Raw genomic sequence first — 14475 nt, forward strand, 5'->3', positions numbered from 1 at the left:
ATGTTAGAATGATGACAAATGAACACCAAGGATATTCCTCTATTACAATGGCAGACTTTTGGATGGAACTGATACAGTGAATAAATCAGAAGGGGGAGGCCAAAGATGACTTACCTTTTTCTCTGTCACACTGTCAATTATCTGTGCAGTTACCGAATGTCCAACATGAGCCGATAACAAGGCAGCTGCGTTGTTTTCAGACTGAACACAAGCTGTACGCATCTGCTGCCACCAGGGCGACACCGACTGAGTGTCCCAGGACTCATCTATAGCAACTGCAGAAAAAGGGGCAGTAGGAGACTCAACCTGGGTCACTGAGCATTAAAACTAGCAAAGCAGCAACCAACCACGAAAGCAGCAGTTACTAGCACAGCCTACATTAGGAACCATTCCCAACTACTCTGAGATATCTTTATCTAGATAGTAACTAAATTTCTACATCGTCACTCTAAAATAAAGAGCAGAACGTGTATTGCACACCTGCTGCACACTTATTAAATTAAGAAATACTACAAAATGCCACTTCACAACACAGATTTTGTGATTTCAAGATGCCACACGTATGTGATGCACTCAATCTGGCTCTCTTCAGGCTACCTCCTGTGCAGCAGAATTCATTTATTCAGACACAGCACTAGCTTGTTCAGGCTTCCATTTTCAAGCTGGTAATGGTGCCTTACTGTGAACTAGACATAAAGGAACCTGGCGCAGACAGATCCACAGTAGCTCTGTGTGAGGCAGCAGAATCAGTATTTACTCATTACACAGCTTACCCAAAACAAGTTGGCTTCACAGAGTACCCCTCAAGTTACAGATTACATCACTATACAGATGGTGCTAGAATAACAGTATCTCAATGAGTTAATGCAGCTCAAAGGACTTCTGAGAGCCAGTCGGTACAATGGCAGGGCTATACACCCAAAAGAGAGAGTAAGAGGAGCTGGACAGCCACCTTCTGGTGCCAGATAGTTGTGTCAATTTAGCGGAGAGTGAAACTGCAGGGCATGAAAAAGGCCTTTAGTTGTGACACTCTTCCCATTTTGATTTTATTTTTCATTAGTCCACTGAAACACAGCATTTAGTAGTTATGTAATTTGTGGACAGGGGAAACCCTAAGTGATAACATAGGCTGAGTACCAAATTTCTAATAATTGTCAGTTGTGTTTAAGAGTTCCAAATGCACATTTCACCTTTCATTTTGCTCAGAAGTGACAGCATAGTGTGAAGGCAACTGACAGAATCTGGCTTGTCTAAAATATCTTTTTCCTTGGAAAGCCATAAATTCAGAAGGAGCGACTGTAATAAAAGAAAAGAGATATATAATTGAACAATATTAGCAATTCTGAACAATTTACTTTTAATTCTTTTTTTAAACTTGCTTGCAAGAAAGAATAACAACAGATGTATCAGTATCTGAAATTAGTCATTCTCCTGTTTTGCTTCTCTGTAGAAAAATTTTCATCGAAACTTAATAGTCCTAAATACCTATTCTACACATTCCCACTAGAATATCCACATCATCTACTAGAAGATTGTAATCTTTCTTTTTCTTTGACATCTCTTAAGCAGGAAATATAAATATAAGCACCTAAAGAACTGAACATGGGTGCAATCTGAAGACAGCATCAATCCAGCATTAATCCAACAGACAACATTCAGAATTTTTTCTCCCAATATTTTGTTTTCAAAATGCTAAATCAAATTTTTAAAGTATGCAATAAATATCTTACCAACAAGATCTGAGGGCTAAAGCCTGCTGATTCCAATGCATGACACATTTCCTCTGTGGAACTCTCCCCACACAAACACTTCCAGAAGAAAAAGCTGCCTGGAGCAAAAAAATAGTTGATATTACAAACAACATCTAAAGCCACAGGTTTCATCTCTACCCTTCTAAGAAAGATCATCCATTAATCAGGTCCCACTGAATGCAATGCAAAGGACTAAGTCACATTCTGATGCTTTACCCTTTGTAATAAACCTTCTTCTCCACTAAGGACATAGGTGATCTTACCACAGGGAGTTGTATGGAAATGGACTTATAACAACACAAAGGTTACTACGCTGCTTGAATTGCACATTTTGTTAAATTCAAGGAACGTCTTCAAGTGTCAGCCAAGTTTAGGTATGGAGTAACCCTTAACTGTGTGGCAGCACATATCTTAGACAGCAAACTAGCAGTACTAGTACAATTAAAAAAACTCCCAATCAATTACTTAATTCATATTTTACCAGCACTACAAACTCTACTGTGGTAGAGAAAACACAAATTCTAAGGTTACCTAGAAACAGCCTTTCATCTCGACAGAGATGAAAGCCAAGCTCTTCTGCCTAACTTTTCAACCCCAATTCCTCTCAAAGTCTGATGATTAAAGCCACAAGAAGCAGTAGGGTACAAAGAGGACACCACTGAACATCTGTGCACTGAATTCTGTGTTTGCACCAAATTTTCCCCACAAACTAAATCAACTGGACAGACAGTGCCTTTCAGATGGATTTAACTCAAGCTGTTTCAACCAGTTATTTTCCAAGAGCCCCTCAACTACAGTCCAGAACAGATCTGCAAACTAAAGAAGACCACAGACAGTAACCCCATCCCACCCCAGATGCTCTCTCTACTATCCGTAATAGATCAACATTGACCTTGTTCATGTTTATACATATCTTAAGCATGGAATGCAGGGGGAATTGGCCAGCCCCTTTTCAGTGGTCTGTGGAGACAGGACAAGGGGCAATGGCTGCAAGTTGGAGCACAGGAAGTTCCGCACCAACATGCGGAAGAACTTTTTCACAGTGAGGGTGACAGAGCACTGGAACAGGCTGCCCAGGGAGGTGGTGGAGTCTCCTTCTCTGGAGATACTCAAGACCCATCTGGACGCCTCTCTGTGCAATATAAGCTGGGGAGCTGCTTTAGAAGGGGGATTGGACCCGATGATCTCTCGAGGTCCCTTCCAACCCCTATGATTCTATGAGTCTATGATTGTCCAAAATCTGAACTCCAGAAATAAGGGGTCCTTATTCCCTCACCTAATGCTCCTGTGCTGCCTCTGGTCAGGTCCTCATCGCTGGGGCTAAAGTCTGTCCTGTCATTAAGTTTAAGGTCCTGTGACCACAAAAGAAACAGGAGGACACAGCTGCTCTGTAATGTACCTAGTTACCACTGTCCCAAGTTAGCAGCATTAATAAACAAACAAACAGTGGTAACACAGCTTAATGACATCCACAGATGTAGTTAACTTGTAATCCATCTAAGTAGAAAGAGTTGTCCTATGGCTAAAGATAAGGGACTGGAACTAGCACTGTCACACCTCAAGGCAAGTCAGCTTGATATGGCCGCCAAATTAAGGCTAAAAACATTTCTACCATCTTAGATTTATATTATCACTCTTCAAGTACTTTGACAAACAGCTCAGTTGCTCTTACCTAATGCCACATATTCTCTGTCTTCCATATTTTTCACATTAATCACATCCTTTTCATACTCCAGATACTCTAAGAACATTTTCACAGACAATACATCATCCTTCTCATCAGCAAACTGAACAGCAGTTTGGGTATTTTCTTTCTTGTAGTTCTCCAGTAAAGTTTGGAGCCTATGAAAGTCTTTCTCTTCCAGCCGAAGCAGTTTAGCCAAGTCCTTAAATGCAAAAGCCCCCCCCAAATTGCACATTACAAGACCAAAGTGAACAAATGTTTTTCAAAACACACTAAAAACTAAAACAAGAGTCTGAAGAGTAAAGGTATTTTGTCTTGAACATTAAAAATGTCTTTAAAGAGGACAAAATATTTTAATAATTTCAAAATCAGTTACAGTTTTTATAAAAGTATAGGTGGTTTTATACATTATATCAAAAGCAAGCCAAATTATGATGCAACACAACACATGGAAATATCAGAATTTGTAATTTCTACTGGTCCCAAAATACCTGTCCAAAGTTAAGGATACGTTATGTACTTTGAATAGAGCACTGAATTCAGGACATCCTGATTTTCACTTCTGTCACAACTTTGAGAGACTGCCAAAGAATATTAGGCAGATTAATCGCTAGGCATTTGCTCAAAATAATTACTACTTTAAAAGTTGTGGGTCACAGAAACAGGTAACCTGCCTGCCTAGTTATTTTATCTGAGGCCTTGACAACATTTTTATGCTTAAATCATCAAGTGATTCTGTAAGACAACTGAATTTTGAATTTACTCACATTATCCGAGGGCGGAGCATCTTTCTGTATGTTTTGGGAATTTAATTTGCTAATGAGTTCATAAAGATGTAACAGCTTTAACTTGTTTGCACAGAACTGCAGTAGTCCCTCATCCACACACTCAAGCTCTGAGGAGAAATGAAATCGCATCTGAATTTGAATATATAGACTGGAAGAGTGCAATGTATCACACAGTAGCATAAAGTCCTCCTTTATTAGAACAGATGGACTTATGCCTCTCAATTTTCTGATGTGCTGTTGCTCACAATGATTATATTTAATTCACAGTAGAAGAAACAAGAATTATTTTAATAAGAATTGTCAGAGAAAGACACCAGGCTCACAAGAGATTGACAATAGGGAACTGAATGAAGATAAATCTATTGTCTTTTTCTGGTTTAAGGCCAAACCAGTTCACAAAAACCTGAAATACACCAGGTCTCAAGCACACTTTTATCAAGAATACCAAACCATAATCTTTTATTCATTCTGCCAATATTTTAAGCATGCTTCTTGCATCAGAAGACAGCTTGATATCCACCAGTATGAATTCCCTTTCACCTCTGCAAGGCACTGCCTTTTGCGTTTCTGCGATCTTAATCTCAGAAACCTCATGTGTCTGCTGACACCCAGACTCCCGTAGCAGTTAAAGCCATCAGAGTACAGGGGACTAACAGCAACACCATGATAAGGAAACCTTGACTCCAACTTACCTATTTTAAAAGAAAGCAATTTGTAGATATCCTAAAAGGACCTTTCTATGCCCAAGATATCTCTGAGTACCCATCATCTTCCCCTGGAACAGTTTCTAAACACCATTTCTCCCCCCTTAAACACTTCTGATACGCTGCACTTAGAGATCCCACAAATGAGAAGGGCACACAGCTACTGCTGCAGAGTCACTTGACGTTTCCTTCACAGCCACAGCATTCAGGGAGTTCAGCGTCTGCTCCACGTTACCTTTTGCCCACTAAGCACAAGCAGAAGGATATCCCACTACTCTTCTGAAATTACAAGGCTGGAACATCAGCCAAGTCTGTTCTTTATTGTGACTGTGAGGAAGTAAAGTTGTGTAGGGCAGACCTCAGTCAGATACACAGGTCTGTCAGTCTCTCCTCAGTGTAACAGGGAAGGTTTCCATTTTTAACAAAGTTCTAATAGAACTTCTAATGAATCGATCATGCTGGGGATTTGGAATGCCAGACCCAAATTAGGTAAATGGCATTCTGAGAGCTTCACGTGTCCTCTGTCGACTTCAATAAAATAGGGGTTTGTGGTTTGGGTTTTTTTAAAGAAAGCAGAGATACAAGTGAAGAAGATCTCCTCTCAAGGCTCAGAAACTACAAAACCATGTAGTCATGTTGTCCCGAGTCAGGAGAGGGGACACAGCCTTTCTTACTGACAAATGCTATATTTGGGACTTCCACACAATGGTGGGGGTGGGGATTTCTTGATGACTGCTGCTAAAGCCTCACCTTCTAGCAAGCCGAGATGAATCCAGCAGTAATAAACATTTTTAAAAAGTTTAAAAAAGCAGATTTCTATTGCTGACAAGTGCCAACATCTGCCAAAGAAGTGGAAGGCACGGGTCTCTCCATTCTCTTCCTCAATATATTTTGGGTGCCACAGTACAAGAGGCACACACAGCTGTTGGAGTGTGTCCTGGGCAGCGAGGATGGTGAAGGGTCAGGAGGGGAAGTGTAATGAGGAGAGGCTGAAGTCCCTTGGTTTGTTCAGCCTGGAGAAGAGGAGGCTGAGGGGAGACCTCCTCACAATCTGTAGCTTCCTGATGAGGGGGAGCAGAGAGGCAGGTGCTGATCTCCTCTCTTTGGTGACCAGTGATAGAACCCAAGGGAATGATATGGAGCTGCAACAGGGGAGGTTTAGGTTTGATATTGGGAAGAGTTTCTTTACTGGTGTTTGGGCACTGGAACAGGCTCCCCACGGTAGCGGTCACAGCACCCAGCTTAGCTGAGTTCAAGGGGCATCTAGATAATGTACTTGGTCACATGCTTTGACTGGGCTGTCCCTGTCCCTGGTCCCTTCCAACTCAGGAGATTCTATACGCAGTCAGGTCTCAAAACCGGGTCACTTCAAGCACAAACAGTGTTCTCCCAATTTAGAAAGATCCAAGTGTATAATTTCAAAAAACAAATCTCACAGACTTTCAGTAACAAGATTTTGATTTGGTAATGACATTTCCTGACATTGGCACTGAAATCTCCAGCAAAAGACATCATATCATCTGCAAAGTTTACCAAGATATTAGACACCTGGCCAGAACTCAAATCCTCAGCGATAAGGATTTTGTGCTTCCAATAGATTAAAATTCAAAGATACAAGAAACTATATCCTTACTGCCTGCCTTGGAGAGCGGGAACAAACACGTCTACAGGTAAATGGCTGTGAAAGTTTTTCTTTTACCAGATGCTTGTAACCAACTCAGATAGTTTTAAGTTACTCTGTACAGGGCAAGCATAGCAAAACATCCTTACTTGCAAGCTATTTGTAGTCTGCATTCAAAAAAAAACCCAAAAAAACCACCCCAAACACAGAAGCAACACCCTGTGATACCTAGCAGCAAAGCAAAGCAGACCAAGCCTGGTCTCCCTGGGGAACAGAACAGTTCTACAGCAGTGGTACGGCACAAATGCATCTCCATATTTTCCAAATAAATATCCACCTACCCTGTTTTTTTAAATTATCCATTAACGTCTGAGTGATGTTTGTGAGAGATGAAAGTGGCACACGTTCACTTGTCAATATACTTTCCAGAGCCTGTTAAGCACATGTTCAACAGAATTAAACGTTTACTTAATTTTACTGTAAAAGACACATACGTCAACAATAGCACAAATCTGACCATGATTTTTCTGTATTTTTTCTGGGTTTGGTTGGTTTTTTGTCCTGGTTTTGGTCAGGATGGATTTAACTTCATTTGTAGCAGCGGATGGAATGCTGTGTTTGAGAGTTAAAATGTGCTGATAACACCCTGATGTTTTTAGTTGCTGTCAGACAGTCAAGGACTTTCTCAGCTCTTCGTATTTCTCTATTCATGAGAAAGGAGAGGCGAAGCCAGGACAGGTACCCAAACTGGCCAAAGAGAGTATTCCATGCCAATTACGTCCTGCCCAGGATATCGGGGGGCTGATGGGAGGAAGAGCAGGGGCGGCTCCGGGACGCGCGGTTTATGGGGGACAGTCGGGTTCCGGGACGGCTCTGGGTGGCACAGCACGAGTTGTGTGGTTTGGTGAGAAACTGTATTGTGTATCAACAGTTTCATATATTTTTGCTCTGAAGTCCTGTTAGCATTCTTATATTTTATCTTTCTGTTATCTTAGTAAACTATCCTTATCCCAACCCACGGGCCTCTTAGTTTCTTGCTTTTGGCGTTATTTGCCCCTTGCTTTTCCCTTCCCTTGCCTCACCCCCCCGTTTCCTCTTCCCCTGCTTTTTTTCCTTTAAGGAGCAGGCAGCTGCGTGGATCTTGGCTCTCAGCTGGGGTAAAACCACAACAGTCTTGCATACACTTGTGGCATTATCTGATGCTACAGAAAGTTTTGCGCTCTATTACTTCAGCTTTTATGACAGAAGATGCCTTGGGGAAGTCACAAAAGCCAAAATGAATTCCAGACAATATGTTGGGGAAAAAAAAAAAGAAAAAAGCTAAAAAAGGTAGGAAACAGCTCAGTTACTTGGTTCAAGTAACTCTAGGAAAAAGTAACATATTTTGAAAGATTTAAAAATATTTACCACTCTAATCTGGTAACACAAGTGTTTTCTTAAGACCAAAGCATATAGGCTTCTAAATAGTCACCTGTTTCTTTGTAGCAGGGTATTTGATATCAAGTATTAATTCCTTTGCTTCGGCTTCAATCAAATCTGCAAATAAAGACAACCACCACTAGTTCACACTTCTCAAATGGGTTCGGAAAAGCATATCAACCCACGCTACAGTTACAAAGTGATGCCCATGGGCTCACACTATTGTTGAAGACACTATTACCAAAGTTGCCAAAATAAGTTTGGGGAAAATGAAACAAAGTAACAGCTCAGCAGCATCTCTTACTCCAAATCTGTCTTTCATCAGAAAGCATCTAGAGTCAAAAGACCACCTCAATTACGTAATATAATGAGGTGTAAATACAGTGTTTTATGCAAGCACTCCAAGTAGATTTCAGTTACGATTTGCACAGCAGACAAGTCTTATCCTTGATCCTTGTATGAGATAAATGTAATCTGGTCACTAATTAAAGAACAAACAAGCTACTTAAACATCATAATTCACAGCATATCATCCCCCTGTTTGCACACTTGCAAATAATGTAAGAACCGTTTGTTAACATATAATTTAGGAAATTATCTAAGAGAACCTACCAAGATCTGAGGTTTTAGCTTTGAGTAAAGCATTTAACTTCTTCACCAGATGCATATCCTTCGCTCGCTCACTCTTTTTATCACTGTAGGGAAATAATTTTAAGTGTGGGTGAAGGGAACTAAAAGGAATGACTCGGAAAAAAAAAAAGCAATAACTTCTGCTACTTTAAGGTAACATCTCATTAATAAAAATCAAGTTGATGCATGCAAACCAATGAGACTATTACCAGAGTACTACTCAGCTCGAGAAGGAATACCGGAATTTCTCTCTAATTAAAACACGGTTTCTAAAATTAATAATGGAATTCATTTGGTTATACAGAGTACAGAATTCCTTACCTCAGTGCTAAATGAAAAGGTACATGAACAGTTTTTACACTTCCAGAGACTGGATCAACAAGGCATATCTGGTAAGTCTGGGGCTGCCATCCCTGACTGGTCACATTGTTTAAACCCATTATTTTATAACCAGGATATAACAGCCTGAAATCAACAGAAAACATGGGGTTTACAATGAAGAATCAAGTAAGCATCCTTCCTTTTCCACATACTGAATAAAAAGAAGAAAACAATTTTATAAAGCTAAGCTTTGACAACTGTTTCATGTGTTTATCAGGAAAGACTGTACAGCAATGAAGCATGACAAACTCCCCTTCTATAACAGAACAAACTACATTCAGTAAAAGCACTGCAGGCAATGCAACAGCACTTCCTACTTTTACCACGGGCATATTCACACATCCCTTTATTGCAGCAGCACAGCCAACACGCCTACCTGCTAGCTGGTTCTTACCTACAGTACTTCCCCACGTTGAAGGCTCCAACCCGAGGCCCTTGCTGTGTGCTCCATACTTCCAGAATGCCCCTCCTCGGAGCATAGATCACAAGGAACTGGGCCACTCTGCTTGGACCTTGTGCATTTCCAAAAGGAGAAAAATCCATCTTCTCAGTATCCCTCTCATGAAGGTCCTCGACAGTCTGTATCCAACCAACTTCTGCATCACGGTATCCTTCGTAAAAGAAGGCAGAAGTTCATTGGTGTACAGAAATTATATGTCATTAGCACACATCACAACCCACTGAAGTACTATTCCAGCAAGACATCTTGAACTTTGTTTCAAACTGTGCAAATCTGGCCAGTATCCAGCCTCCTGGCAAGAACTGTGGTCCATCGACTCACAGCCAAATGCAGCCTCCTGCAAAGGTCTGGTGAGGAACAAGTTCTTCTGAGAGAAACCACAAAAAAACCCAAAACTCTTCAGGTCTGTACTCTGGACATTACACCAGAGCAAAAGCTGGTCTTGCAAAAGTAGTATCTCTATTAAGTGTCCAGATTTCTCATGTTTCAAAATAACAAAAGATGATGATGTAAGGAAGGAAGGAAATTTGCATAACCTATCAAATATGGTATGTAAGGTTTTCATCACTAAAATGCAATGTTTAGTAACCCAACATAAACACTCATCATCCCCCCACCCGTAATGCAAACACTATCCTTCATGAAATCTTCCTAAACAAAAGACAGCAATGCTCTAATGGCATCATTAAACTATGCAATGGTTTAGCAAGTACAAAGATTCCAAACCACAAGTGAAATACTACTGTATAAAACAATTTTATAAAACATACATTATACCAAGAAGGTTGAAAGCTATTCACCACTCTACTAATGAGAAAAGTTATGATCCAGAAAGTTTAATTCAGCAGACAGCTTCACTCAAAATAAAAACAAAACACCCAACACTATTTCATATCTCAACAGCTTCACTGGCGAAAGGCTGGCAAATTGTAAATGTGTCCAACTATCCAATAAAGCTTAGGACTCTAAGAGTACTTCCTAGATAATATAAAGCTCTCTGCAATGAAGAAAAAAAGTCTGAGAACATCAGAAGGTATTATAGCTAATAAGCTTCAAAACGCAAGAAGAGGAAAATCAAAAGGGGAAACATGATTGCTCTAGCTATTACACTGTCAGCATGTTGCTGAATTAGCTACTATATTCATGACCACTAATCTTCTCAATTAGTAAGGTGGAAGAGGAGAGCTAGAGATTTTTTTCACTAGTCTTAAGAGTTTATCTTCTAGAAGATGCTTATCTTGGAGCATCTTCTAAAAAACAGCAAAATTTTAATTCCACAGAAAAACCCCAATTATTCTAGTGCATAATTACAATTTGTGAGCGTAACATCTGTTGTTGGTGGTGTTTTTCAAGCCCTCAGAGGCTGAACACTCCCTTCTTGCAGGGTCACCATGACAAAATGAGAATCTAAGAAGTTGCACATTTAACTGATTTTTCAAACTTCTGTTTATTTTCTCAGAAGAATTAAATAAGGTATCAGAATTTATCCAGAAAAGGAATTTTGGAGAATAGAGCTAAAGCTCTTCTGGAAAAAACCCAAACCCCTATGTCAAAACCTTTCTGTTGGAATACAGTCTATGGGGAAAAAACTAAATAAAACCTAAAATCCATACAATACAAACCAAACAGATGAAGTTTTTTACTACAGGCCATATTAGCACTTCAGAGATTGGTAAAATGGGCTTTATATTACATCTGCCATTAATATTTGGTTTGTTGTACATTGTGTTAAAACGTTTCTTAACAATGAAAAAACACTTGGATTTCAAGTCTGAAGCTAAGCAGCCAAGTATTTTGAAGAATATTGTTTGCTGTACTAACATGCACTAACATACCTTTCCACATGCGAACCGCAAGTCCTCTTGTAACATCCAGCAAAATAACCCTTCCAAAATCATCTGTTACTGCTGCCAAAGTGTTACATGGAGAGAGACATACTCTTTCACCGTGGCGACGGGAATCTGGAAGTCCAAACCTTTAAAACAAGTAAAATAAAGAGCAAACTATGAAAAGGGGTTTTGTGCTGTCTACTGGGAGATCTCTTAGGTCTGTCAAAGTCCTGCTGAAAACCATAGTTCAGGAACTAGGATAATCAACTGCCTTGTCCTGCATTGTCAGGTGAGGATCTCAGAGCACTGCATTACTTGTAAGCCCTCTCACTGCCTATTAGTCTTGAGAATACTTAAGAAAATAATATAGTGAAAACTAACCAGGAATTTAGTCTTTTCTTAGCTTCCCTGAAAACATTAGGCTACAACCTGTTGTTCCCATTCTCTTCTCTCTCCAATCAACAAGGAAATGGAATGTCTCCTGAAGTTCATGAGGGGCTTTAAGCTATCGTAAGCAGCAAGCAACTTCACACAGCTTCTCTGAAGCTCTTCAGTGACAGTACGGATATTCATGTATCTGTGTGCTTACACTGCCATTGCACTGTGCTCCTCCAGCACCTATGGACCCACACACTCAAAGGAGATGGGTATTTCTCCAGAATGATAAACCTGAAATGAAGCAAAGCTTAAAACAAACAACCTACAAACTATCATTATTGCTTGAAATCAAGAAAAATAAACTTGTTCATTCAATTATACACCTTTCAAAATAATAAAAACAATTAAAACCACAAGAAATTTAAAGCAACAGTATTCAATGCTTACCTCACTGCCAAAGGGGTTGCAGGTTCAACTTTTGGCTTCTGTTTTTGGGCAGGTTCTTCTTCATGTTTACTCTTCCAACCAAGCCAGCCACTTGCAAGAGAAAAAAAACATCAGGAGAATCATACTAATGGTCCTAAAAATCTTCAAACAATTATGTAGCTACTAAACAAAAAAAAAATGTAATTTTTCTATGTTATTACCTGGCAGCATTAAATAATGCTGAAGTCAGTTTACTTGCAACTGCTAAGGCAACATGAGACAACAGTGGCTGTGAGCTACCCTGAAAGAAAGGAATAGAACATTTAGGAAGTCAAGGAATAGTCAGCTGTGAGCCACCCTGAAATGAAGGAACAAAGTGTTTAGAAAGCCAAGAAATAGTTCTTACACTGAACTCAACTGCAGAATAGTTTTTCAGGCCTCCTATGGACTTTCAGCTCAGAAAGCATAGCTTTAAGTCTCTGCAAAATTTTAATTCACTGCCCCCAGAAAAGCCATTTTGACATCTCTTTACCATTTCAAAATCCTCCTGCAAGTCACTGGTAGCTCAGAATGTTTGTCTGCAACAGAAGTTGAAAAAACCCTGTGTATGATTTATCATGGATAGTTACCTGGTGTATGGCTTTGGCATCCTTGCAAATAATCCACGTAAGCAGTTTCTCTTTTTTCATAAACATATTGGAAAAGCGAGTACAAAATTGAAATCACAATTCTAGCATTTTCATTCAGTTTTGATCCTGATAAGGACAACACACAGGGTCTGAATGTACAAGACACAGCTACACTGCCATCCTCCTACAGTAAAACGAAAACTACCTAAGTGTACTACAGGCTATCATTAAGCATAAGTACCTGTTTTCTTCTAGAAGTAGTAGTTCCACTACATAAAAATCACCACGGTATACTCAGGCCACTTGCCATACTTGAGCAAAGGCCTTCAAAAATCCATAATTGAAAAGAAATTAACAACTGGAAAAAAAATTTAATTACTTCACTATCACATTAATTTTATGATAAAGAAGAAAACTTTTCATCAGTGGGAACCTGTGGTAGACATTACTATCCCATCTACTCCACATCATTCCAGTTTCAGAAAATCAAGAAGGGGAAACATCAGCATAAAGTGAATGTAATGCTTCAGAAATAACCATAGAGAAAAGGATTAGTTATTCAAAGTTTCAGCAAGTTGGCTTTGCAGTACATACCTCCAGGGCAAAAAAGAAACCAGTGAAAGGATTGGATCCAACAGTAACATACTGAGACATAGCAGGTGGGCTGTTTTTTATAGCTGCATTATATCCACCTATATTGGACGCAGTCTTCATTTGATCAAAAGGAGACAGTGTCATGATGCCTAACAAAAATATTAAAGTGAATGTCTTATACTTTCAGAACAAAGGCATGCAATTGCTCTAGAAGCCTATGTATATTCCTGCCTTTTTAACTGACCAGCCAATGTTCAGGGGGCAGGGAGGAGGAGCAGCTTTAACCACAGAAATTCCAAAGAACACAGCAGAAATAACCTAAAGTGCTGAGATTCATTATAAAGCACAGCTGGTTTGCTCAGAAGTAAAAAATAAAAAATGAGCAGAGTTCAGCAGCCAAAATATTTCACCTGCTTTGTTAGCCCCCTTCTGACCTCTTACTGCTTTAGTAAGGGTGAAAGAAAAATTTAGGTTACTGTCTCTCAAAGCTGCCCGTGTGACAAAAACCTGGGCTTCTGCATATTCCTAAGGAGTAAAAGCCTTTGAGAGGCTAGAAGACAGTGTGGGTTTTTTTGGAAAGAAGCTATCTCAAATTTATGTTTCTTTATGTGCTAGCCTCAGTAAAGACCCATACCAGTCTTAACCTGCCTGCCAGACAGTTCTTTAACCTGGCAGAAATGAGTAACAGTATCTGATCTAGTCTGTCTTGCCTGTTTTGTACCAAACAGGAGAGGATAAGACAGCTACAGCTGTAACATCCTTTCTCCCCTCAAGTGGAGAGGGGAGACTCAGACTAGAAGAGAAAGTAAAATACATTTTTGATGATGGTTAATGAAATCATTCACTACAGTAGCCTTCTCCCGCTATTTAATTCTATCCAAACAGTACTTCTAACTGGTACATCAGGATGAAAACACTGTTTCATTTAAGCCAAATATTTGAAATTAAATGGAAATGCTTACCAATACTAGCATGGTCAACAATCGTATCCACATCTTGCAAACCCCATTTCTTATAAGCTAACGGTGGAGGCTGCACATTCTCGTTGCCAGATGCTGCAGCTGCCAAAAGTTGATAAAATACAAAAAACCAATCTTACTGAGGCAAATACAAAGAAACTGCATAATGGGGGAGGGGGTACTGAGGCAACTGGGAGCCGCAAACTAATAGCTTTAAAATAC

General features: G+C 39.7%; 1 protein-coding gene across 2 annotated transcripts in view; it reads right to left on the reverse strand.

Moving 5' to 3' along the window:
• RAB3GAP2 (RAB3 GTPase activating non-catalytic protein subunit 2) overlaps positions 1-14475 on the reverse strand; it is a 53589-nt gene that overhangs the window by 13854 nt on the left and 25260 nt on the right. For both annotated transcript variants that reach the window (XM_084261580.1, XM_084261579.1), the window contains exons 9-23: positions 14257-14355; positions 13295-13443; positions 12293-12372; positions 12093-12182; positions 11274-11413; positions 9373-9589; positions 8919-9062; positions 8580-8662; positions 8020-8084; positions 6890-6980; positions 4203-4330; positions 3424-3637; positions 1731-1828; positions 1191-1296; positions 115-275 (exon numbers count right to left, since the gene is read on the reverse strand). In XM_084261580.1, the coding sequence (XP_084117706.1) occupies positions 115-275; positions 1191-1296; positions 1731-1828; positions 3424-3637; positions 4203-4330; positions 6890-6980; positions 8020-8084; positions 8580-8662; positions 8919-9062; positions 9373-9589; positions 11274-11413; positions 12093-12182; positions 12293-12372; positions 13295-13443; positions 14257-14355 (1865 nt within the window). The remainder of the gene's footprint in view (positions 1-114; positions 276-1190; positions 1297-1730; positions 1829-3423; positions 3638-4202; positions 4331-6889; positions 6981-8019; positions 8085-8579; positions 8663-8918; positions 9063-9372; positions 9590-11273; positions 11414-12092; positions 12183-12292; positions 12373-13294; positions 13444-14256; positions 14356-14475) is intronic.

The sequence above is a fragment of the Gallinula chloropus genome (genome assembly GCF_964237585.1).
Source record: "Gallinula chloropus genome assembly, chromosome: 3".
NCBI lineage: Eukaryota > Metazoa > Chordata > Aves > Gruiformes > Rallidae > Gallinula > Gallinula chloropus.